This window comes from Stereum hirsutum (assembly GCF_000264905.1).
Source record: "Stereum hirsutum FP-91666 SS1 unplaced genomic scaffold STEHIscaffold_4, whole genome shotgun sequence".
In the NCBI taxonomy this organism is placed as follows: domain Eukaryota; kingdom Fungi; phylum Basidiomycota; class Agaricomycetes; order Russulales; family Stereaceae; genus Stereum; species Stereum hirsutum.
Window position 1 is genome coordinate 695,388 of NW_006763134.1, and position 24,627 is coordinate 720,014.

The 24,627-nt window shown below is 50.5% G+C and overlaps 6 protein-coding genes across 6 annotated transcripts; 3 read left to right on the forward strand and 3 right to left on the reverse strand.

Annotated features, from left to right (window-relative positions):
- Positions 1-1,322: 1,322 nt before the first annotated feature.
- Positions 1,323-9,260, reverse strand: STEHIDRAFT_93818 (uncharacterized protein). The gene is made up of 12 exons (XM_007301730.1): positions 7,943-9,260; positions 7,455-7,880; positions 7,026-7,382; positions 6,855-6,968; positions 6,430-6,795; positions 6,291-6,371; positions 6,149-6,237; positions 5,921-6,083; positions 5,601-5,861; positions 5,469-5,545; positions 4,013-5,421; positions 1,323-3,954 (listed from the first exon to the last, which is right to left on the reverse strand). The coding sequence occupies exons 1-12, from the start codon at positions 9,224-9,226 to the stop codon at positions 1,349-1,351; spliced, it is 7,233 nt and encodes a 2,410-aa protein (XP_007301792.1). The 5' UTR covers positions 9,227-9,260; the 3' UTR covers positions 1,323-1,348.
- A 942-nt stretch (positions 9,261-10,202) lies between these two features.
- On the reverse strand, positions 10,203-12,250 carry STEHIDRAFT_138020 (uncharacterized protein; the record flags this gene model as incomplete). Its single annotated transcript, XM_007301731.1, has 10 exons — positions 10,203-10,320; positions 10,386-11,218; positions 11,273-11,301; positions 11,354-11,400; positions 11,450-11,608; positions 11,665-11,778; positions 11,833-11,877; positions 11,942-12,017; positions 12,074-12,115; positions 12,175-12,250. The coding sequence occupies 10 exons, from the start codon at positions 12,248-12,250 to the stop codon at positions 10,203-10,205; spliced, it is 1,539 nt and encodes a 512-aa protein (XP_007301793.1).
- A 1,588-nt stretch (positions 12,251-13,838) lies between these two features.
- STEHIDRAFT_145678 (uncharacterized protein) lies at positions 13,839-14,716 on the forward strand. The gene is made up of 5 exons (XM_007301732.1): positions 13,839-13,899; positions 13,954-14,053; positions 14,156-14,222; positions 14,288-14,369; positions 14,462-14,716. Exons 1-5 carry the CDS (start codon positions 13,849-13,851, stop codon positions 14,492-14,494), a joined length of 333 nt encoding a protein of 110 aa, XP_007301794.1. The 5' UTR covers positions 13,839-13,848; the 3' UTR covers positions 14,495-14,716.
- A 63-nt stretch (positions 14,717-14,779) lies between these two features.
- STEHIDRAFT_119644 (RdRP-domain-containing protein) lies at positions 14,780-19,358 on the forward strand. The gene is made up of 19 exons (XM_007301733.1): positions 14,780-15,132; positions 15,189-15,518; positions 15,585-15,654; positions 15,711-16,001; positions 16,073-16,409; positions 16,468-16,588; positions 16,649-16,737; positions 16,789-17,020; positions 17,087-17,251; positions 17,310-17,414; positions 17,470-17,506; positions 17,571-17,687; positions 17,753-17,761; positions 17,826-17,925; positions 17,980-17,997; positions 18,068-18,197; positions 18,256-18,780; positions 18,857-18,947; positions 19,008-19,358. Exons 1-17 carry the CDS (start codon positions 14,836-14,838, stop codon positions 18,478-18,480), a joined length of 2,673 nt encoding a protein of 890 aa, XP_007301795.1. The 5' UTR covers positions 14,780-14,835; the 3' UTR covers positions 18,481-18,780; positions 18,857-18,947; positions 19,008-19,358.
- STEHIDRAFT_119649 (nagb/rpia/CoA transferase-like protein) lies at positions 19,358-20,642 on the reverse strand. The gene is made up of 6 exons (XM_007301734.1): positions 20,416-20,642; positions 20,185-20,313; positions 19,932-20,090; positions 19,835-19,876; positions 19,662-19,766; positions 19,358-19,575 (listed from the first exon to the last, which is right to left on the reverse strand). The coding sequence occupies exons 1-6, from the start codon at positions 20,516-20,518 to the stop codon at positions 19,421-19,423; spliced, it is 693 nt and encodes a 230-aa protein (XP_007301796.1). The 5' UTR covers positions 20,519-20,642; the 3' UTR covers positions 19,358-19,420.
- Positions 20,643-20,881: 239 nt separating this feature from the next.
- STEHIDRAFT_53205 (PIG-P-domain-containing protein) lies at positions 20,882-21,617 on the forward strand (the record flags this gene model as incomplete). Its single annotated transcript, XM_007301480.1, has 3 exons — positions 20,882-21,099; positions 21,200-21,318; positions 21,424-21,617. 3 exons carry the CDS (start codon positions 20,882-20,884, stop codon positions 21,615-21,617), a joined length of 531 nt encoding a protein of 176 aa, XP_007301542.1.
- Between the last annotated feature and the right edge of the window lie 3,010 nt (positions 21,618-24,627).

Sequence of the window (24,627 nt, forward strand, 5' to 3'; positions counted from 1 at the left end):
CGAAATCGAAGCCACGCACGGTCTCTTGGACATTCAATACTACTCTCACGAGTCTAAAACAGAAGAGTTCATGGATTTGTCGTGTGTACAATGTCTGGTAGCACGCGTAAAGGATATTGGTAGGAGATGGGCAATTTTGGACCGCAGCGGCTCTCTATCCCGTCCAAATTTTGTTGATACATGACGGACTGCCACCTGTCGTACACTTTAGCTTCAACTTATTTATATTCTGTTCTCGAGCATCGTGTAAGTTAATGTAACAATCGAGCAGTCGCTTCAACCGAAGCCACCGCGCATAGCGCTCGGTGAACCGAAAATAGCGCAGAGAGTGAATGCTGGTGAATGGCGGGGGAGCCGATCTGGGTGAAATTCGACGTTCGAAGGGGTGATTCTTCGAAGGCGACTTTCACTCTATCTTCGCCCTCACCGTAATTCACCGTTTTCGGGGGTGAACGGTGAAAATCACGACTTGAAGGGTGAATGTCACCCCGGGCCGCTCTCACAGTGTTCCAGCTACTGAACAGCCAAGTGTGGTGGAGATGAGGGGAATTGAATGTGCCATCTCGAAGCCTGCTAACACTTGTCCATTGCTAGCGGTAAATAGAGAGCTGAGATCGGATTTACTTCTTTGGTTTGGCTGATATGGTCGGTCGAGTTCTGTCAAGGAAAGGTGAAAGACTTTGTGGGGCGTCGCGATCGCAAGTTCAGAGATCAGTCCTCCGCCACGGGGAGGTCCTGTAGCTAGACCAAGCCACTGAGCGTTCGCCAATCGGAGAGCACAGGCCATTTCTTCCACATTTTTGAGAGAGAAAGAGACACCAGTGGCACTCGAGGGAGCATTTGGCCCAGATATAAAGTGTTGAGTGAAGCGCATCGAGAGGCTAGAGCGGTCAAGGGTTGCGAGCGACGAACACACGCCACAGTATTTAACAAGTTGTGGGCAGAGTCTACCATGAGGCGACAGTATCAAAGCTTAAGTAGCGCGCGATCAAGGAGACGCTGTACATAACAAGAATAGACATATTGTTCACCGAAAGAACGATCTCGGTCGTGTTGCAATACCGCCACAGTATTTGGTAACATTTGGATCACTGAATGCGAGGTAATGCCTTGCTCATGCATGGGTTCCCCACAGAAATCAGCATCAGCAACTAGATCTGAGACAGCTGTGGGTAATATATTGAACAATGGAAAATATAATATCATAGTCCTACGGACTGAGATATGAGATGAACAAACCTGGGGGAATATATAGAAGTCGGAGCACTCACCGAGAGCACATTAAACTATGAAATGTTATTATACACTGATAATACAGTATGGCGCTCTAGCAGGCTCTAGCATTTCTCTACCCTGAAAAGGATGGATCAGCATCAAGCATGATCCCGTCATCGTCATCATCTCCAGAGGTCTCCGCGAACTCGTCCATCAGATCCTTCATCTCCTCAACGGTCGTTGCCAACGCCGAGGCCTTCGTCCACGACCTATGAGCTGTGGCCCCGTCATCAAAGCCATCAACTGGCGGCAACATCGTCCCAGAGTATCCCATAACGTGCTGGACGGTCCGTATCCGTCGATAGGTCGCTCTCACAAGGCTCAGGGACTTCACGGTGGTAGACTTGGCTAATAGGCGCAAACGAGCAACGGCAGCCGCGGATCCACCTCCGCTCGGTGACAGAGAACGACGAAACATAGACGTCTCGGTGGAATGGACGGGTCCCAAGTGAACGATTTTTGGGACTCCTGCAGCCGCGAAGTCCGTAGCAGTGGGTGATGAGGGGCTTGCGAATCGTGCGTACCCAGGCTGGCGCTCCGGAGTGCGTTGCGACCCCGAGAGACCGTCAGAAGGAAAAGACGGTGAGGGCATAAGCAGAGGAGAATGCTCCGGTGTCGCCCCCGCCGACCAAAGTCCTGATCGTCGACGAGGCTTGGAGTATACGGAGGAAAAGGATAACCGGTTGGTTTGGGGGGAATGCTCGTTCTGTTTTTGGAGATGATGGTCAAGTTCCGTGACCTTCTCGAGCATGAGGATCCGGGTCTGAAGGAGCAGAGGGCATCGATAAAGGCAGATGAACTCCAACATTGACCACAGGAGATAATCGATAACACGCGGTTGAGAGAAAGACGGTTTGGCGCTCAGAGGGGATGCCGGCCGCGAGGATGTAGGGGTGAACGGGTTATGGTCATCGAGGTTGAGGGGCGTAAGCCCAGGCGATCGCGAGGGAGATGGTGGTTCGGAGCCTCGGTCGTTCTGTGTAGCGAAGGTGGCTCCACCATCGGTCAGGAGAGACTTGAGGAATATACCAATTTGGACCCAAATCCCCGGGAGTGCCTTCGAAATATCGTCGCCTGCACGAACAACTATGACCTTGATGATCTGCAACGAGATGCAGAGTGATACGGCTGGTGTAGGAATCGTTTGGGAGCGGCGTTTATCCTGGGATTTAGTTCGCTCAAGGTTGAGGGATGTCCGACGGTTCTCGCTTGCAGGAGACTCCGATTTTCGAGAGGCGTTCATCATGAAGAAGAGGAGACGAGTCCATACACGTGAGGGCGCGGCGCGTTGCACAGGGTTTGTCCATTGAAGATCGTTGACGATGTCGGATGTGGTAGGAAGAGAAAGAGCCAAGGGGAAAATAATTCCGGCCAAGTACGCGTAGGTGACTGGACGTTTTTCCAATTCAGCGATAATATCTGTTCCTAGGAACAGTATGGACTGGCAAAGGAGTTTCACAAGCGCATGTCGGAGGGGTAGGGTGAATAAAAGATTTTCGGAGGCTGCTAGCTCGCAGACCTCTAACCCCACTACACAGAACTGGGAGACGATCTGTCGGGAGAAGGCGGCCTCGTTGGCATAGACAGGCTTGCTGGCCAACTGTGTGATGGTATCCAAAACACTGGAGAAATCGACTATGGACGCATAGACCTTGAAAACGGGAGCGATGTCATTCAGAAATCCCAATACGTGCTTGAGTCGGAGATCTTGTTCACGAATGAGTGAATCCCGGGTGTAAGTTGACACGAAGTCGGCAACGGCGTCATTGCCCTCTCTGCTACCCTCTCGAAGGATGACCTTTACAAGTTCTATGATCCGCTGCGATGTCTGGGATCCGACGAACCCACCAGCACTTGTAAAGGCAGAAACGACAGAAAGGTAGTCCAGTCGCATCGCGCCTAGATCGCTTGGTCCTCTAGACTTTCCCAGGAAGTCCTTACTGGCGCCCGTACTTTCCGAAAATACCTCGAAACTCATGGAGTTGTCCGGGCGGAGCTGAACGTTTTCAGGAACTTTACGTCCCGCACTGCGGGTCAAGAAGATAACGCAAAGGGCGTCAATTCCTTCCTGGAGCACCGTCCGCGCCGAGGTAGAGGCGTTGTAGAGGCTGGGAGCCATGTATCGCAGAAGTCGCAAGAACTGCTCTGCTCGCTTGATTCCTGGGTCATGGCCAATAACAGTCAAGAACAGCCGGACAAGGTTATCCAGGGCTAGGCGCCGGCCTTCGTACTGATCCGGGACGGCAACGTCGATATGCTCGCCTTGTGGACCAGTACGACGGAGAAGGTTTAAGAACGCTTGGGGCTTATCTTCTGCAGTGTTGACCAACATCGCTTCTCGTTCTTGTTTCTTATTCGAGTCGTGAATGCCGGCAATGTCGGGAGCAGACAGCGGGGCGCCGTTCTTGAGCGTGGAAAAGAGCGCATAGATGTGTCTCGCCACCCACGATCCATCGACATCCGGAAGCATCATAACGTGCGATACAACGTCAAGGCTCTGGAAAACGAACGCGTCCTCGTGGTAGGCGTAGAATCGATTTACAGCATATTCGATGGCGCCTCGTATCCCTGGATTAGCGTAGGATTCGGTATAGACCTTCAGGACTGCAGGCATGAACACAGTGTAGCCACCACTGGACGTAAACAGCCGGCGGAAACGAGTAGCTGCGACCAGAAAGGCTGGCGTGTACTTGGCAATTAGGTATTGGTCAAGAAAGAAACAGACAGAAATACGAACCTATGAGAGCCTGGCTCACTATGCCGATGTCGTCCCCATGAGCAAGCAGAATCCGACTCAGCCCATCCGCCAAGGTGGCGAGTTCCGCACGGTCGTTCAGGTGGCGAGGCAGCGATCTGAAGATCTGCGCGACGAGAAGGATATAGCTTCGGGAAAGAATGAGCGAGAGTCCAGAAACTGCAGAGTTTGGGGCCTTGTGAGATGCACGAGGAGCGTAGTCATCGAATTTCGTGAGAGGAGGTTCAGATCCGGCGTCTAGTGACGGCAGTACGAGTCGGCTCATGGTCTTCCTAATATTCTGCACCTCTTGAGGATTTCGTTTGAGGATGTTCAAAAGGAATACATTCTGCGCGATTCGTACCATCGTGATCTGGGCCAGACGAAGAGGCACAGCGTGGGGGATGGTCCGTGGGGCGTCGTGAAGTGACCTAGGGTACATGGGACCCACAGGTGCGACCGAGGGAAACCAAAGTGCTCCGGAAGGGATGAGGAAAATCTCGACTTTCCCTCGGCGAATTTCGCGCATGGACATGCCACTGACATGGTCAACGAGCTGAGAAAGGAGTGGAACAGATCCGGCAAATCCTTCCAAGGCCGCTTGCCCCTCTGTCTGTCGTGAAATGTGCTTCATGAAGCCTGCCAGATGATTGAAGATATAATGGGCCATAGCCGGAGGCACAGTCCGCTGGGTATGAATGAAGAGCTGGAGTGACGCAATCGCCGATTTGAATCGTTCCCCGTCGCTAGACAGTTCATCGAGGATAGGGCGAGAGAGTAGGGCAGGGTCGTCCCTCATGAAGTCGACGACAGTATTTCGCACTACGGTCGATACGGCGTAATCCGGGTCATGTATCAAATCGACCAACTCAGGTAATAGACTGGCAAGGAACGGAACAAATACGGCGCGTCGTTTGACCGGATGATGAGCGTTGGGATTGTTGGCCAGTTTCGACAAATCTGCTTCTCCGGTAGAAGACGATGATGATAGACCACCCTCTATGCTCGGGCTGGGACTGGGCGATGGTGAGCGCATTTGTGATCCGTCCAGGGTGTTCGCATCAATCTTGTCGAGCTGGGAGAGCGAGAGCAGAGACATTGGTGTCATGACCCACTCCTGTCGCTGATCGATAGGTTGATCGTCTTGTGCCCATCCAATCTCTGCAAGTCTTTTTCTCAGTTCCAAGGGCAATACGACACCGTCGTTATCCTTCACCTCCTCGAGGTCTTCCTCCAATATGAAATGACTGGAACCCATATCTGTCGCCACGAACGCCATGGGCCCGCGAGCAACTTTAAACGGTCGACGGTGTTGTCTATCGAGGATGAAGGGCTGCGACAAGACCTGGAATCTCCAGCCCCAGAGGGTACTGACCCGTCTCGCAGCTCGGTAGCGCACATTCCTGTCGGAACTACGGACAAGTCAGCTCAAACTTTCGCTTATCTACAATGAGCGCACCTATGAATGTCGGCACGAATCAGCTGCAAGAACTCGTCCGGGATACGTTCTGCGCATCGCATGACGAGGAAGGTCGCCTATTCAGACTCATCATGGGTAAGCATGAAGATCAAACGCCACTATTGGACTGACCGACGCCTGAACCTCATGGTCAGGTTCATCCAAACAATCTTGCCATAATAACGGGCCCAATTTCTGGTGGTCGTCGACATTCAGCATGCCAGAGATCGCCACAAAAAGACGTAGACTGTTCCTGAGCAGTCCCTTGGAGAATGAGTCGAATATATGTGTCCTTTCGGAGAGCACGCTGACAAATCTTGTATTAGTTTGACCGGAAGGGCTAGGAGTATCTTCTGTTGAAATCGAAGGGGATAGAATCATAGCACTTCGACGCTGAAGTTATCGAGAGTCAGCCTTGTGGGGATAAAGAACAAATTTATATGTATAATTACGGATGTGACTGGCCGGCGCTCTTCCTGAGCAGCGATATACAGAGCCGACAACCTCGTGAGGGTCCTTGTACACTCTTCCTCTCGCTCAGTCTGAGCTAACAGGCCATTATCAGTGGTCCGAATATCCGTAACCCACGAGACCACGCGAGAGGGCCACGGGGCACTGATACAAAAGAAAAGAGAAGTCAGCAATAAAATACGTCGACGACAAAACGAGAGTTCAGAAACCTCTTGAGCGTCCTGAGCAGAAGGCGAATCTCATAGAATAGCACAGACATTATGACTCGTTGCGGCAAAGGTACAAAGGTCATCCGCTCCTAACTATAATGGTTATACCACGACACGATATGAAGCTCAACGAGAGACATACCTTGGCTTCGACGAGTTGACCTAGCTTATACTCCAGTGTGAGCAGGAAGGTAGCCCGCGGTATCCAAGCTTGCTCAGGCATCTGTCGAGAGCTTCATAAGTGCTTAAACTCCATGCATGTGAGTATTAATGGTACCGACCGTCTTCTCCTCCCGTTCCTTTGCTATCTCCCTGACATACGCAATGATTTCGGTAAACAAGACCAACTGGCCGATCCTCGGCTTGCCCCAAACCTTCCCATTCGATTCGCTGGCCGTAGTTTTCGATGTGGCACTGTCACTCATCAACGCAGCTGTAATCATCTCGAGATCGCGGATCCAGAAAGTAGGCACGAGTCGAGCGAGGGTGACGGTGATGCGAAGTTGCTGGGTCAACGTGGCATCTTTGGCGGCTGCTGCCAATGAGATGAGCGGCTTGTAGAAGAGTCTAGGATACGCTTGGGCAATGGTCTCAAGGAGCGCAGTGGCAGTAGGTGAGGGATAAGGAGGAGGATCCTTGACGAGCCTCTGGATAAGGGCAAATCGGACTCAATTTATGGCGTCAAAAGCAGAGGCAAAAGGCATACCTCATATAACAACGGGAGGGAAAAGGCGGTGACGGGTGTACGAACGTCCTCAGCCAACTCTTCCACTAGAACTGTCAAGACGCCTAGAGTGAGATGCCAGTCACCGCCTTCGATCTGTAAGAAGTCCGTTCATCAGTTGCGTTTAGACCAGAGCCAATAACATTCACAAACAATCTGCTGCAGCGCCTTCTCGAGCGCGAACTTCCACTGTCCACCACGCCCAAACCACTGAACTACATACGACCTAGCGGTATCATGCTCTGCCGTGCCTTCGACGCAGAGAATATGCAGCGCTATCTTGGCTATGATAGCTTTCACTTCGATGGCGGCGTCCTCCTCGATAAGGTCTGCTTCGGGAATGAGGCGAGTTTCGAGTAGGAGGTCGATCGTAGAGAGTTCTTCCCTTGAAGGAGGACGTGGATGGAAGAGTTGTAGCAGGGAATGCGACAGGCGATGCAAGCGACGAAGGTACAAGGGCGCTAGATTCGAGGATACTCGAAGTGAATCTGGCGTGGCGGGCCAATATTCCTATGTCCACAAAACACAGTTCAACCTCCTCAGTGTCGTCGCAGGGGACGTGGTACTGAAAAAAAAACCTACCGGAAGCAGGTATCTCAGAATATATTGTTGATTCGATGGCGAGTCATTCTCAACACACATCGCCAGAGCCAACTCGACGGCACAGTCTCTAATTCGTTGCGCATCACTACTTTGGAACGGCACGCCATACTCCTTCTCTACTGCAGCGCCATCAAAGTCACCGCACGAACCCTGCAGTACTCCTGCGATGAGTTCGCGAACATGTCGTGTTGCGTGTGTTGTGTCAGGCCGAAGCGATAATGTGGCCAAAAGAGAGAAGAGCTCTTGGACGAGAGTTTGAAAGATTAATGGTGTGTTGGCTTTGAAGTTCGCGCCTGGGGTGAACAGGCGGGAGGAAAGGGCAGCAAACAGCCGCATGCGCATTTGCGTGGACATGGACGCCCCAATGACAGCTTTACAGCACCATATGCATCGCTGCAGCTCACCCTGACAAATGAGAGGACACTGGTCAGACGCCACCCTGATTTCCATGAGTATAAAATACTGACCTCTGGCGTTGCAGCCTTCCAGGTCTGAACCATAATCTCGAATGTCTCAATCGCATGAACCCTCTCGATCTCTACCCGTGCTACCTGCTCCGCATCCGCTGTAGGCGCTCCCATGAACGGCAAGAAAAGTGTGGCGAGCACATGGGACTCCTGTGGCATCGGAAGAGATGCACGCTCCCAGGTAGTCGACGTAGAGGCGAACTGCGAGATGGCTCCATGTATACTCGACATCGCAGGCGTATGTATTGGCCGAGCAGTGGACGCCATACTCGTGACCGAGGGTTGTCTTCTCATGCCACTCTTGACCGTATGAGATGTAGGAAGACTCGTAAGGGAGGACGCAGTTGCCATGAATGCGAGATTGAACGTTCCGGGTAATGTCATATTACCACCTCCACTTTCCGCCCTCTGTCCTCTCGTCTCTCCGGTTCGTGCCTTCCAGCAAAGTTCGGTGATCAATGAGGCGAACTGTTCCATATGGTCCTCACTAGCATCCTGCGCCTGTTCTACCACCTGCTTGAACCCTAGCCTCGCCTTCCCGATCCTGAACTGCTTCGGCGTGGAAGGACGAGATGGGACGACGATGGACCCGGGCGGTGGAGTGGGTGGTGGAGGCGGTGCTATCCTAGTTTGAACAGGCAAAACATGTTGTCGGACGTGGTCCCAACGAAGCCTGGATGGAGAGGGAGGTTCAGGTGCTGTTGACTCTTTTGATAGTTTCGAATGGGCTGCTAGTAGCGATGGCTTCTTCGACGGTTTTCGCCATGGTAGCCTTTCGCTCGAAGCAGCCGGACTTGCAGACCTACTCGAAGAGCTCCCACCTCCAGAAGGACTGGCAGGTCGGCTCCAACTCCTGGAAGACATGCCCGATGGGCTAGCAGGTCGAGGTGGATTGGGCGTACCGGATCCTGAGAAATTGAAGGCCTTGTTCTCGTCCGAATCACTGGGACTCTCGAGTATACTCCCGCCCATCCAACCTCCCGATACGTTTCCGGCACCAATAGTCTCGTCTCCGAAAGGGTCGGTTTCATCCAGTGTACGCGTTCGCTCCATAAAGCTCGTGAAGTCCGTTTGAACCGTATACGAGGTCTGGGCAGACGAAGCACTGGGATTGCGTTGCTTATGTCCTGACCTGGTTGGTCTCGATGTCTCCGATGCATTTGACGAAGGACCCGGGTCCTTTTCTGTGATGTCTGAGACAGATGGTTTGCGTCGAGAGTCGAGAGTAAAGAGCTTGCGGGGAAGCCGTCGAACCATGGACGGTTTCTTCTCCTCCTCTGGCATTATTAAAGAAAAGCTAGAGTTCTGTTCTAACCAGTTAGAAGACGTCTATGTTTCCCGGAGCCTGAAGATATTAGATGGCAGTGGGAGTATAGAAGCAAGCAAGACAATCGTTTGGGAGACTCGGAAGATGAGTGGCGAGCGCAATGAAGTCGTGTACAACGAGGAACGCTCACGTGCTGAAAGGTTCGTGTGGCCCAAACTTCAAAGTCACGCCACGACACTAAAAATCCGAGGCTTTGAAGCGATACGATGCTGTAGATGCATTCACATAATACAGGCGTTACAACATCAACAAGTCCGCGAATAAACAGTGCTCTTTCTTGACTATCACAATTTCCTACACAAAGACCTTTATCCACGTTTCGAACAATTCGGCAGACAAACTAACCAAAAGGAGAAGAATAATGATGTACATGATCTACCGAGACACTTTGCCACAATGTTCTTGCAATGGGTATGATAATGAGGAGGATGACGAAAAAATATAGAAACCCGATGGTCCAAAGAGAAAAGGATGCGAAGCAAAGGTATAAAGTAAGCGCAGTGCGGTGACAATTCCTGTACTATCTGACATGGCCCCGACGAGGGAGGTATGGACACGCTACAGTATTAAGCACTAAGGTGGCGAAAGGAGTAGAAGGATAGATATATGTGAGCGAGGTCGTGACGGTCGTTGAATATGCACTCACTTAGAAGGAGGAAAGAAAAAAAGGACGGCAATGGATTGAGCCCAACTTTTGAGGGTGACGACGGTTGCGGAGGAACAATAGCGTGTGACAGCGATGCGATGCGATTACTATGAGAGCGTGACTTGCTTGAAAGCGAGCACAAGACTGGACAAGGAGAATGCTGAAGAGGTTGCAGTGAAGGGCGATGGACGAGGTATTGAAGACGAAAATGAGATTTGAATCGGACGATCGATGAGGCCAGGAGAGAAGCGAAGCCAAAGTCTGAGGCGTTACGAACTGAGAGGTGATCAAGCAAGGAATGTGCGGTGAATCGCTTGTCCGGACTGGATAAGTCTATTTTCTCCATGTTCACGGGCGTCGAGCCTTCGCATAGCAGAACCGGAGTCCGTGCCAGAAGCGCTCCACCTAAGCCGTGAGAGCAAATACGGAATGTTAGAAACAATCTAGGAACAAGAAAGAAGGTGAAGCACCAAGAGGCTGCAGAGGTCGATCTTAGCGGGTATTGCGAAGCAGACTGGGAAGGATTAAGAAACGGGGCACGAGAAGTATTGGAACTGAGACTCCAGTCGACATTCGAAACGGTAGACAAAGGCTGAGGCTGAGGCTGGTAGGTTTCGGAGGGTATCGCGAGTCCCGTAGACATGGTCGAAGGGGCGTGAGGCTTAGCGTAAGACAGCGACGGAGGAAGACTATTTTCGCTATAGTTGATGTGACCGTTGTTGCTGTTAGAGAAATTGTTGTTGGAGACAAAGGACTCAAAGTAATCAAGACGAGGACTAGCAATGGTGCAAGTAGGAGGTGCAGAATTGTGCGAAGCAAACGAGTTATAGTCGAAGGCGAAAGGAGAGGCACGTGGATTGAAGGCGGATGGGCTCTTGGTAGGATTCGAGGACCACTTCTGTTGGTTCTGCTGAAGGCCGGGCGGTGCCGTGGAGCGATGGACGTCCGAAAGGCGATCGACCTGACCACCCGGTCCACCAGAAATCTCGACGAACAAGGCCTGGTTCCCATAGACCTGTCCATGCAGGGTGTCTCTGGCCTCTCTCGCGCTCTCCGGAGAGGCGTATGTGACCATGATGGAGAACAAGCCAGAGTAGGCAGACGCAGAGCCGGCGACAGAGGGGAGCCGCTCAATCTTCTTGACGTCGCCGAAAGGCATCAACAGAGGTTCGATGTCCGAGGGTTGGGAGAACAGAACCGTAGGCAGGTTAGAGACAACGATGCTAGACATGGTGGGGTGGGTCAGGTCTGCCAAAGGTTCCTTAGGTCGAGGGATGTCCTCAGCAGGAGCATCGCGCGTTGGCTGTTAGATAAGCAGTTTAGTCACGAGTCGTATCAGTGCCATTACGAAACATACCAAGGCCCGGTCTCCACCGTCCAGAAATCCTATATTATAACGTCAGAAAAGGAAATAACGGTGGATAGAATTGAGCCGCACCTTGAGAGCGCTGCACGACCGCCCATGATACATCGATGACACTTCCCCTGCCACAGTAGTTAGTAAAGGTGAAAGTGTTGACGGCAAGAGTCTTACTTGATCTCGGTTCTGGACAAGCCATCCATGGCAGCCCTTGCTTCCGCGTTAGTCGACATAACTATGAACCCACGGCGACGCGAGGCATTGTCGACGGTAGCGAGAATGACACAGTGAGATACGGTGCCATAGCGAGAGAAAAGCTCTGCAAACTCGTTTCTGCAGGGTACGAACAAGCTTAGTGTGCATAGCGACCAGATTAATGAAGGACGTACTTGGAGAGGTCGAAAGGAAGACCAAGAACATAGAGGTTACGCCGGGCGTCGGCAACTCTGTTCCCGTTGTGCGGACCACGCGCCATTTTCGGAGGAGCGACGGCGGTGACAGAGCTGTAGACCAGATTGAATACAGATCGGACCAAAATAAGTGCAAATTTTACTCACAGAGGCACCCCTGAGATGGTGTATCCCGTCATGCACAACGCTTTCCTATTGGTAAACGAGAATGTTAAGATCCATTGGCGGGCGGGATATGAAGAGCATGAGTACGAACCTGGCGGCGTCATGGGTGTGGAAGGTAATCTCCATCGAGTGGCCTTGATTCCTGTCTTCTACCTTTCGAATGTCCCCTGAAGAACACAGTTATAGATAGGGAAATGCGAGAGCATTGCCAGGGGTTGCTCACCGACCAGCGTACTGAAGAGGTCCACGATCTCGCGACGGCCAACTGAATTATGTAGTGTAAGCATTGGCCAGATACTCAACTGGAATGCAACATATACATACCTCCTGGCGGGATGCGGTCAACGATTACCGCGTAGGCCTCGCGAGAAAACTTGAAGACATGATTTGCCGCTGCCATGATCACCGATGTTGACCGCCCAGTGTTGCTTGGGAACAGATAAAGACTAGCAAAAAAGCAGGCAGGAAAGAAGATCAAGATCAAGAAGGAACAAGAGCCAAGAAAGAGTCCTTGGAGGAGCGGGGAGGTGGTGGTGGAATGGCAGGAAGATGCACGCCAGCTGGAGTTATCCGCTTGGAAATGGAGGGTTTTGATATATCTGTTTTTCCCACGCCACATACGTGTTGAATTGTCGTCACGTTCGCGACGCGTCAATACTCTTCTCTCAACCACGACCACATCTGGTCCATAGATCTCGGTAGGTCTTTATATACAGTGTAATGAGCCGATGTTGGGCGGTCTGAGACGATCGATATATCTGGCGCTCTAAGATGCGCCATAGACCGTGTATGCAACTGGATTTTTGACCTGGCTGGACCCCAACAGGAGGCGACGATTGGTCAGACCACCGGCTTGAAGTTGGCTTGGACAGCTGCAGCTATGGTCTAATAATGAGTACAGAACCACACTTACTAGTGCATGTGATGTGCATAACTCAATCTCAATTCAATAATCTGGATACTTAGTATATTTGATCGAGGAGCTGAAACTTTTTCCATGCAGGCTGCACCTTCCGATGTCTCGAAAGCCTCTCTCGGCCGTCTCCCTCCCATCAGGAGCTCTCGCAGCGCTTACGAGAGCAGGGTACAATACAGTAGAAGACGTATTATCATCCAACGCAGAAGCCGTCTCCGAAGGTTTTCAATCTAATGTTGTCTTCGCTAAAGAGAAACTAACCCATTTGTAGACATCTCAGTTTCGCTATCAACAGTCCAAGAGATGTTCGATGCATTGAAGCCACCCCAACCTAACTTCTCTCAATTCTGGCAATCTCAACCTCAGCCCCGAATCTCTCGAGCGACGCCCTCGTTTCCTGCGTCTTCGCTTCCTGAGAATTCTCCTTCCCAACTTACTTCTACCCAAATGCCGCCGCCAGTATCCACTCCTTTTGGTCTGACAGCATTGGACTTTACACGAAACCCGTCTACCCGCTTGTTATCTGGAAATCTGCCATTGGACAACATTTTGGATGGAGGGCTCAGGAGAGGGCACATCTTGGAGATCTCAGGACCGCCTGGTACTGCTAAAGAAACGATGATCGTCGAGTTCGTGAAGAATGTAGTAGAAAAGGGTGATGAAGTGTTGTTTATGGGTATGCTGCCATGTAACTTTGCTTCTGTACGCCACTAAAAAAAACCAAACTGTGAACCTTAGACATGAGCAATATGACGAGCCCCGCTGTCCTCGCTGACGTTCTGGGTGGTACGCCTCCAGTCTAGCCTAAGCGCAAATGATGCTTCCTGATTTATCTTGCTTCTACAGAAAATTCGCATTTAGTCCACTATCAGACCATCCACACTGTCGCCGAACTTCTGGTATCATTTCACAACCTACCTGCGTTTCACGATGACCATCCATCTGTACGTCCAATCCGTGATTTCTTGTTGCATTCGCCAGCTGATCCTAGACATCTTTCTCAGATGTCTTTACTTGTGTTATCATCGCTCTGGTTTCCTATTCAACTTCACTCACAACCCTCAGATCGAATGAATGTTTTCATGCGAATAAAAGAATGTCTAAATAAGACATGCGCGTCTCGCAATATCTCAGTGCGCGCTCCACAACCTGTCATACTATGAGAAACGACCAAGAACTTCTTCCAGGTCGTGATCACGATGCAGCTCTCGACTAAACTCCTTAATCGTGACGGCACCCCGGGTAATTTTGATACGGGTTCTCGAGCCGTTTTGGTCCCTCAGCTCGGTGCGTAAGCACAATACTTGTCCGCAGTCACAAACCCCAATACACGACTCACCGCACGTCCTGGGAGCCCTGTATATTCATGCTTTCTACATCTCGTAACAGGTCCGACATATTTGCCCTCTGGACGGACGCATCGAGTAATCGTTGTGCCACAGACACGCACTACAGGGTTCATGACCTCCTTTTATCTTCTTCAGCTTTCGGTATACTTACTGTGCGTATGATTTGAAACAGTATACTACGTCTTCTCTCCTCGCCTTCGAACTTGCATGGTTCGAAGGGTCAAGCAGAACTTGTGGACGAACCTTACGAGATGGTTTGTCTACCCTCTTTACCGTGCTCTTGTTACCTAGTCATCAATACGCCTCACTCGAACTGACTAGCTAATCTCTCCGGCATGATTTACAGGTCGACGGTAAGATGCTCAGTCCACAGAACTAGCTTTGCGAATACACGCACACCGAGAACAGCACTAGGAGCTCTCGCGCTTCCATACTATTTCTGTGGGAATTCGCCACCGGGACATGCAAGTACCATAGTACTGGCGCGACATTACTATTCCTTATGCACTGCGCATGCTCGACTGTAGAGACCGTGTCTTGGGCCGCGCACAAACTCTGGCAGGACATGTCATCAATCTGATCTTCCCGCGCCACATTATTGCCAGTTATCCGGTGGCGTCACCGCTTGAGCTACTTGTCTTAGTTCCCTTCGTTCGTCCATCTGCCTCTCGCTGCCTCTCATCTCTCTTTACCGGTTGATCCTGGGTACCAGTCTGCCGCATGGATTTCGATCCTGACAAGTTCGATCGTGACGAGTTGAAGGAACACCTTCACGATCTAGGCGTCGAAGATGGCGTTGACTACAAGATGGATGAACTCTTGACGAGAACGACAAAGAATACTCGAACAGGAAACGAGTTCGGTTTTAAACCTGTACAAGTCTCAGTCGGCTCCACAGCCAATGGGCAATTTTACTCTGGTTTCGACCGCGATGTAGAACCTTCGGGATACGATGCAACCTCTCAGGCCGAGAACCACTCGAATGCTAGTTCCTTCTGGATTCGCTTCAAAGAAGAGGTAATCCTTTCGTCTCGTCCTATTTCATCACACCGATGGCAAATTATTTCATATAGTGGTTCCAAATGCGACTATTCCTAAAAGATCAGCAAGATCTGGTTTTCAGGCCCTATGAATGTCGAATTCGTTTCCGCGACTTGGTTCATGGTGGCCTCCGCTTGAGAGCGAAGAGAGCTGGCTCCGATCAACCTGATCCTAGGCGTATTACGGTGACTCTAATCATCCAGTCTCGACGTCCTCCAGCATTCACGCACCGCCTTCCTAAGATCCTCCCTGGCCCCGTATACGATCGTGATGCGACTGAAGCGGATTTTTTCTACCCATGTGTGGATGAAGCGGCTGCTGGTGCCCTCCAAACCGTGCATGATCCACGAGCGACGACGAATGTACGCTCCTTTGTCGATTCTTACCGTTCTCGTCTGCCTCTTTGTTGACTGACTTCCCACCACCAGCCTGGTTCGTGGTTCACACATCAGATAACATTCTGCATAACACTGCGGCAATACAAACTGCTCTGGATGTGTGAGTGTTACCTCCACTCTTTCTAAACTGTGCCTTTGATTTCCTCATCATGACAGGTATGGTCCGACTTCGTATTCTGAGGATAAACCCCGACTTCTTCCAGCCTTCTGTCCCTATGATTATACATAAACTGCCTCCTTGGCCCCTCATAGCACACTCCTTCGCTCACTGGTCGTTTTCCGATCGCTATCTTCTCGAAAGTCTCCTCTCGCATGGGACAATAACGTTCCCAGAAGTTGACGATGTAGTGAAGATTATCCATGCGTACTATAAAGACAACTCGACAATGGTTTTGGAGGGACTCTTCAAGAGAAGGCGACGATCTACCATCGAACATGATCTCGGAAGTACGCATCTCCCTCAAAACATACTATCTCCCCTTCATGGATTTTTAGCTTATCATAGGATACTACTTCAGCTGTCGCTCGTCTCCAGATCAACAACAGCGCTCCGACCTATTGTATGATGATCCGGCGTTGCCTTGTCGCCCCGACCAGACTGATCCTGATGCCTCCTCAAATGGAAACATCCAACAATCTCCTTCGTACCTTCAAGGATCATGCCGATCGATTTTTGAGGGTACAGTTCATACAAGAGGAGAGCGATCTTACAGTCACAAGAGAAACGAACGAGATTGACGATGCTCTTCAAGGGGGTAGGGGTCTCTTCGCCCGCGTGCGGCGAACCTTGAAGTACGGAATACATGTAGCTGGGCGGAAGTATGTCTTTCTGTGCTTCGGAGAATCACAGTTGAAGTAAGCACTCCGTTCCACATATTTCGGTCGTCAGGAGCTCGCTAAGCTGTCCTTCCAGGTCCAAGGGATGTTGGATGATCGCGGAGAAGGAAGGTTTCAGCGTGCAGGGTATACTCAAATGGATGGGTGATCTAGACAAAGAGCGTGTCATAGCTAAACATGCCGCTCGCCAAGGTCTGGTATGAGGTACCATTCCTTTCACAAGCTGTGTCATATTCATAAGGTGTATGCTTCCTCAGTGTCTGAGCACCTCTCGTGCTATTCCTCTAGATCTTCAGGTCGAGTTCATCCATGACATCACTAGAACCGATAGCCAAGGCAAAGAATAGTGAGTGAACGTGATAAATTGTCGGACAAAGTATCTTACGCTTGCGCTTAGTGTGTTCACAGATGGTATGGGTGACTGCAGTCAAGAGGTGGCAAATGTCTGCGCGAGATTTATGGGAATAGAAGGGGACGTTTCCGCTGTTCAAGTGAGATATGGAACTGGTATCAAGGGCGTTATCAGCGTGTCCGAAGATCCGCTGATGAGGGGTAACCCCTACACACTGAGGGTTAGAGATAGTATGGTCAAGTTTAAAAGCAGCAATCCTGGTTTGAATGCCCTCAAGGTGAGACTCTGGGTTTGTTTGGCAGCTATGATGCTCACTCAACGCATATAATGTCTTTCATCTTAGGTCGCCACATATTCGCCAGCTACACTGAACCGCCAGGTGATTCTGCTCATGGAAAGCCTTGGAGTGTCCCCCGATACACTTCTAGATATCTTCAAAACGGAGAAGACGAAGATCCAAGGACTCGAGGCGTCTTTCGGCCAGGAGCGGCTCAGCAGAGCATCTGCCGTCAGTGCAAATGTACTGCCGGCATCTGCTACCCTGACAGTTTTCACTCGCATCCTAGTTTCCTCTGGAAAAGGCTCTAGATTCTGGGTTTAAAGACGACCCATTGGTGGCGAGCATTGTTCGGTTGGTTAAATGTCGCCTACTGAGTGACCTGAAATGGAAGGCACGTCTGCCAGAGACTTGACGCCTACGACGCATGCCCTAATTACCTTTGACAGGCATGGATTGAAATTCCGAAGAGCGCATTTTTGATGGGTGAGCAATGGCATTCACTTTCAATATTTTGAAGCGACGTCACGTCTGATGTGATTTCCCACAGGCGTCGTTGATCCCACCGGAACGCTCCAGGAAGGCGAGATTTTCTGCCAAATACAACCACCAAATTCATCACCTTCAGTAGTGGTAGGCGACTGTACAGCGTACAGAAACCCATGTCGTAAGTGCTGCCTCAGTTCTTCGAGGCCGTTGCGTAGATCTCATGACTTCTCTTAACTTCTGTAGTTCATCCAGGTCGATACTCACTCAGAGCAGATGTGGTTACGGACATCCGTCGACTGACAAATCTTCTTCATAGGAGACGTACGGAGTGTAAAGGCTGTGGACTATATGTCGATGCGTCATCTCAGAAACGTGATCGTCTTTTCAACCCTTGGTCATCGACCTCTTCCGAACATGTGAGTACTGCCAGGCAAGTCATCATACCTGAAATCTCATCGGTGGCATAATAGGATGGGTGGTGGTGACGTGTGAGCGCATTAAGTATCGTCAGCGACACCACACCATTTCGCACTTACTACCCTTTCATCGCTTCCATAGGGACGGCGATTTTTTTAGTCTCATATGGGACGATCGCTTTCGGCTGGGTTCTGAATACGAGCCAATGGACTATACCGGGCCTACACCAGTCAAAAGCATTCTCCCCGTCACCGTAGACCAAACAAAGAAGGTAAATTTTCCCCAACGTCTGATTGGACGATTGCATCTTCAACTCATTTATGGTATAGTTTTTCGTCGACTTCATCAGAAATGACCTCCTTGGCGCCGTGTGTAATACCCATATGGCTCTTGCAGATGAACACGGTCCATATCATGATGATTGTCTCAAGCTCGCCGCACTGGCTTCTCAGGCGGTAGATTTCGTGAAGACAGGCGTGCCTGTAAGTCACAATGACATCCCCAAAGTCGATGAATATCCAGATTTTATGGGACCGGTCAGTATCGAGCCATGATCCACCATGTCCAATTCTCGAAGGCAAATGACCGTTTCATATCTCCTAGAAATTCCGGAAGGAAGGCGTTTTCAAGAAAAACCAGGTCAAATCACGACAGACCTCAAAAGTCTTAGGAAGAATGTTCCGTGAGATCGATCCGGAGCCCGAGTTTAACGAGCTCAAGGAACTGAAGAATTCGGTCGATCCTCTGGATCGTATCGCGGCGTTGGGACCTTCGCAGGAATACCAGCCATATCTCCGTCTGGTAGCGAAGGAAATGCTCCACTATGATTTCGAGCTTACCGGGCTTATGAGACGGTATCCCCTCTATCCTCGAATCTCCGCAATCACCCCAATAGAGTTGCAGCAGCTGATAAGACAATTGATCACCCAGGTATGGGATCAGTGAAGAAGAATGCGTCGCTGGACTCCTTCTGCGATCTAGAGATACGAGAGTCAAGCTCGAAAAGGATTACGATTTGAACGTCCGTCGAATCAACTCACTGTTTCTAGCATCCCTCCGAAGCTGATATCTCATGATATAGATTGCTGTTCGAGAAGCGTACACGGAGCTGAAGAGGCAGTTCATAAGACACATGCACGAGTGCATTAAGGACAACCGCGTCTCCTCCGAACTCCAGACCGACCATCGCGCATGGGCACTTATCTCATACAGGATCACATACGATCCCACATACAGCCAGTACCGTGAGATTTGCTGGACCGAGAATGCGCAACCAGCGTTGGATGGGGTGTGGAGTCAGGAGAGTCTAGCCAAAGAAGACGAAGCAAGCGATGAAGACGGATTGTTGCCCGAGCTGGAACTTCGTTACAGTTACCCTTGGTTATTCGTCGACGATCTGACGTGTTGGCTTCAATCTCCTTGATTATATTCCACCGTGAATCTATGTTGTCTTGATGGATTCTATTGACATTGGCACCACCGTCGTATCTGGGATTATAAATTTATAGTTCCACTCTGGAACTCGTCCCTCAGACCAGGATTCATTATCATCTCGTCCGGGGTGACGATGCAGTCGACCTTCCAATCCCACTCACGCATGGGAACCTCGCCTGGTTCTGGAAGGATTTGTTCTCGAAGTGCGAGAGCAACTGCAAGAGAAGATGAAAGCGGTCAACAGCAAGAATTTCGAGAACTTTTTATGTGGAGACAGTGATACACAGGAAGCACGCCGCACCTGTAAGTGGAGGGTGTGGATGTGTCTCCGCATAGGCTGACAGGAAGCGATCATAATACCCCTTCCCATGTCCGAGTCGCGACCTAGAGAGGTCAAACGCAACTCCTAGATAGGCCGCAAAGTCAGGTTTAAGTTATTGCGTGAAATGTGAGAACAAGAGGACCGTGACCGACCAGGCACGAAGATCACGTCAAGATGCGCACTATCCCTCAAGACTATAGAATAGACATCATCAGTCAAACGCAAACCGCTCATCCTCTCCAGACTGACCAGTTATTCGTGACTCCCCATTGCTGCGTATATCATCTGGTTCTTTCATTCCCCATGCATGCCTGGGCATTGTCTCCAGATCTTCCGTGCCATATACTTTCAATAGATCCATTTTGCCCTTCTCGGACTTGTCCATCTTTGGTACAAACAAGGTCTTTCCTGATGGTTCAGAAGTCGTTCATCAATCGATGTCCTTTGCCAATGCCGTGAACGGATCAAGAGAGAAGAGGAGTGAGAGAGTGTAGCATTATACCGTCTGTCACAATCCTTGATACCAGTAATCCAGTGTCAACCTCTGCAGTTGGCATGTTTAAAAAGCACGAAACACTGTTACAACGCCGAAAGAAGGGAGCAGAGAGAATGCGGTTTGCGATAGCTTCTGCTGTTCATATCGCAAAGGGTAATCCCGGTTAACTCTCGCTCTATCAGGCTATGAAAGGGCATAACGCCAGATGACGATGGAGGAACATGAATGGTGGCATACACTGTACCCTGATATTCTCTGCGGTCAAGCCCCTCAGTTTGGTAGTCACTGATTTTCGGATCGCGTTCTTCTGCGCCAGCACGACTGCGGCCGAAACGGCCATTTTCTTGTGAATTTCCTCCTTCGCACTCAAGGACGCGTCGAGTTTAGGGTATGCTGAGACTTGTTAGGCGAATAGTATGGTGGCGACAGCCACAGCACTGACTATCGCTGTGCTATGTAGTCAATGTGGTCGGTTGGATGGAATAGGGCGAAGAAATTTCGAAAGAGTGGCGGGGCGTAAATCAGTCCAATACGTCAATTCCGATCGCTTGGCGGGCGGAGTTTCAAATTGGTCACTCGCTTTCCGAGTGGTCGCCACCGCTACGCAGCTTACAATTGGCCAACATCAACCTACAAGTGGCACTCCAGTGGAGGTCAAACATATTCCGTGATCTAAAGCTCTGGACCCAAGCGTTGGATATCCATGTCCTCACCATCCTCAGCCGATCTTCCAACATCTCCAATCGCGCCACTAGCCCCATTCCCCCCTCTACCACCCGCCGAGTATCGTTCCCGCGCGCCCGAGTTTTACGGCTTCGTCGCCTGGACGTCCACCTCTATTATATTCGTGGTCTACCTTCTCTGGGCCCTTCTTCCTGACGAGGTGATTTTGTGGCTGGGTGTGGACTGGTACCCCAATCGGTTGGTTCCCTTGTTATCCGTTCACTCTCCAAGTTTCTGCCAGTGGCGGAGATGTCATGCTGATCTTAGTGAAAGAAATATGCTGAAGTATTTTCCGTAGGGAATGGGCACTACTAGTACCTTCATGGCTGTGTATTGTTGCTCTTTTGACATACTTCACGTATTTCGCCATGGCCCTTCGCGGTACCCCGTCATTCAACGACCTTCGTACAATCACCGGTGAGCCTTCTCTATCCATCAGTGTAGTTAGTGACCGACAAATCTTATCTATTATACTAGACTCGAAGGCTCTTTATCCCGGAACTGGTCTCCGTGCCAGCGAAGGTCAACAAGATATTTCCGGAAGGGAACGAGGACCTCAAGCATATGCGAAATTTGCGTCCCCTGGTGTCATTCCTGAGGCATATGATATACCTATTGGTATATTGAACGATGTACTGTACGGACATCGTGGAGCATCTCGCCAGCGACCGGCAAGATCTGCTTCGAATAATAAAGAGCGCTCTGGGCCGGCATGAAGTCCATCAAACTCTCATGGTGCATACTAAAAGTCCTCATAACTCTGGATTGCATGCGACACGAGAATGATTGGGCGCCTTTACATAGGGCTATGTTCGCCCATACTTGTTACCAGTACCCTCGAGAGACCAGTCATCGATACAAACCGTTCATTCGGAGGCCGCGCTGCCTTGGATATCGTTGTTCATGGTCTGCGGAAACTCACTCAGTCCGTCGTATTCATTGACACCGTACTTCCCCAGTGCATTGGTGTGTGTTTCGTACTTGAGGGAATGCCCATTGTCCTCGATGCGTTTATCACTCGGTGGCAGCCCTGCCTCCCGTCCCTCCCGTGATACTTGACGCCCGTACCTGACGAGCGCCTTATACTGGCAGCCATAGCCTCGAATATTTGCCCTTGTCGCCAGCGCTCACCAGCGGGCACAATATAAGATCCGTCGGCCGCATCTCTTCCTATACATGAAACTCCTCGCAAGCATACAGCTCTTGCCTCATCACACCCCACTCGCCACCAGTGAGAGGCGGGAATGCTTCCTTGGCGCGGGATGCTATCTACATGCATGCTGTCTACTCGAGTCGCCCGAGCACTTGAGCTCTATTAGAGTCCGAGAGTCCGAACTATGGAAAAAATATAAATATAGGACCTCCATCGTGGTCGGCGATAATGTACCTCATGTGAGCACCTGGGGACAGTGACACTCCAAATGGATCTCACCGCACAAGATTTCTTTGCGCTTCAGCTCTGGTACGTGTTCACCCACCGCATTCCCTGTCGTGACTTCTAACTCGTTCATTGCCAGGATAATCAATAATTATGCTATACTCTCAGCCAACGGTGCGAACTTTCTTCTTGTCGCCACGCCACTCTACTGAGGTTTCCATGCATAAAGTCATCTGGACTATCGACTTCATCACCACTCTCCCCGCTGAGGTCGAGTTCATCTGGTCGAGCAGGCTGACCGCATGCTCTTTCGTCTTCCTGCTCAACCGATATGCATATCTGCTACATATCGTGTTTCAGGTGATGACTACACTTACCACTGGTGCCAGCTTGAGCGATCGGTGAGAGAACATCTGGAGCTGACGTTCATAGGCATGCCTGATTGGAATCGAACAGAACCTGTGCGGCTTTGGGATATGCTCAGGAGATGTCCGTAATCATAGCCATCGCCACGACTGGAGGTGAGTCTTCTCTGTAATTAGACTGCTGCTTGTCTCACAAGAGGACGTGTCCAGTCTTGATCTCACAGAGAGTATATGCGATGTGCGGGAGAAAAAAGTCGATCATCTGGATATCCGCCACTTGCATCGGAATCCGATTTGGCCTTGATATATACGTTCGTCATGACTATTACCGTCCCGTTTCATGCAGAACCTATCCATTGAGCTTTGGAACAATAGGTCGGCATCATCCAACAAAAGTCTCTGTCTACTGCAGAAACCAAGTACTCAGCATACTCGCGATGCATTTTCGAGAACCCAAACCCAACATGGTTAGCAGCGTGAGTGGCATGTCTCTCATTACCTCGGCATCTACTGATATCCTGCCTACCTATTACAGCTGTGAGCTTTTCCCGCGCTTTCAGCATACCCGCGTCTGATTGCATATTCAATATATAGGCCTACAGCTCGTCGTACCAGCAGTCGCCATCGCATTCGACATCTTCGTCGTCACGATGACGCTCAAGAAATGCACACGTCACTTCTTCGAAATGCGTAAAGTCCGTCAATTCAGCTTGACGCAGCTGCTTCTTCGTGACGGTGTGTTTTCAGAACATCCATCAAATACCATAAGCTTTTTCTGACCTGTCTGAAGGCCTCATGTACTTTTTGTTAGTGCGAATGAGTGCTGCGTGCGATCTCTCCTTCTAATCAGGTCTACGACAGCGTCATGTTAGCAATAGGTTTTATCTCAGCAGGAACCGGAATCGTGAGCTCCCATACATGGCCCATCGGCCTCATTGATCGCTCTAATCGTATTCCGCCATCAGGTATCCTTGGCCGTGGGTGGAAATGTATGTCCCCGTCATTCTCGTGTTACACTCCGATGCGACGGACCGCCACTGCTCACTCCTTGCTTCGATATATTTCACGCTAAACCAGTTATCGCCAGGACAATCAGCATTCTTCCACATCACCGTACCATTCTTTGACGCGTGAGTGTCCTGTCCTGTCCTGTCCTGCCGCGCAACCCTCACCTCCAATCACACCTCAATAACTCAACACACATCCTTGTACTATCGCGGCCTGCACCATGGTCAGCTTACCGAACATCCTCATCGCCCGACTCGTCCTCAATCTCCGAACGTGCGCCTGCGCTCAGAACCACGGCCATACCACCAGACTCGGAAGTGCGGCCGTGCCCCGCGATACTGGCGAGCTCGAGTTCGTACAGAATATGAATGTCGCATCTTCGAATAGATTTGAGCGGTCGCAGGGATGGGTACCTGAGTCGAACTATAGTTGTTCTACCACAGGTGAGTGACTGGCGGCATCCTGCTCACTGTATTATAAGCACTGACTGTGTACACCCGTACCGGTCATCACTGTTGTATAACTGCTATCAGTAGAGAGGGTGATGCAAGATGAACCGGCCGTAGTTTAGAGAGGTCAGATATGTATGTGATCAGTCCGATGCAGACGCACCCGCACTGTATAAACTCCCATTCCTCCCCTCTGATAGACTACGTCGCTTACTCTACGACTGTGGCGCTGCTCTAGAATAAAGACGACTCTTTATCATCATTTGAGAACCAGTCAAACACCATGAGATAATCCATACTAGCAGTAAGCCCGTGCTCCGCACGGCATGTGCATAAGTATCGCACAGAATGCATTGATGTTATTTGATTTCAGAATACTAATTGTTCGGAGCTACGCCCTTCCCCTTGCTCGTCGAAGCTCCTGAGGATGACACTCAAGCCTGTTGTGTAGCAGAGCGTGTTTGATGTTTGACGACTGGGCACAAATTTACGCTTCTTCGCCTTCATTCAATTTTGCGTCTGCGTA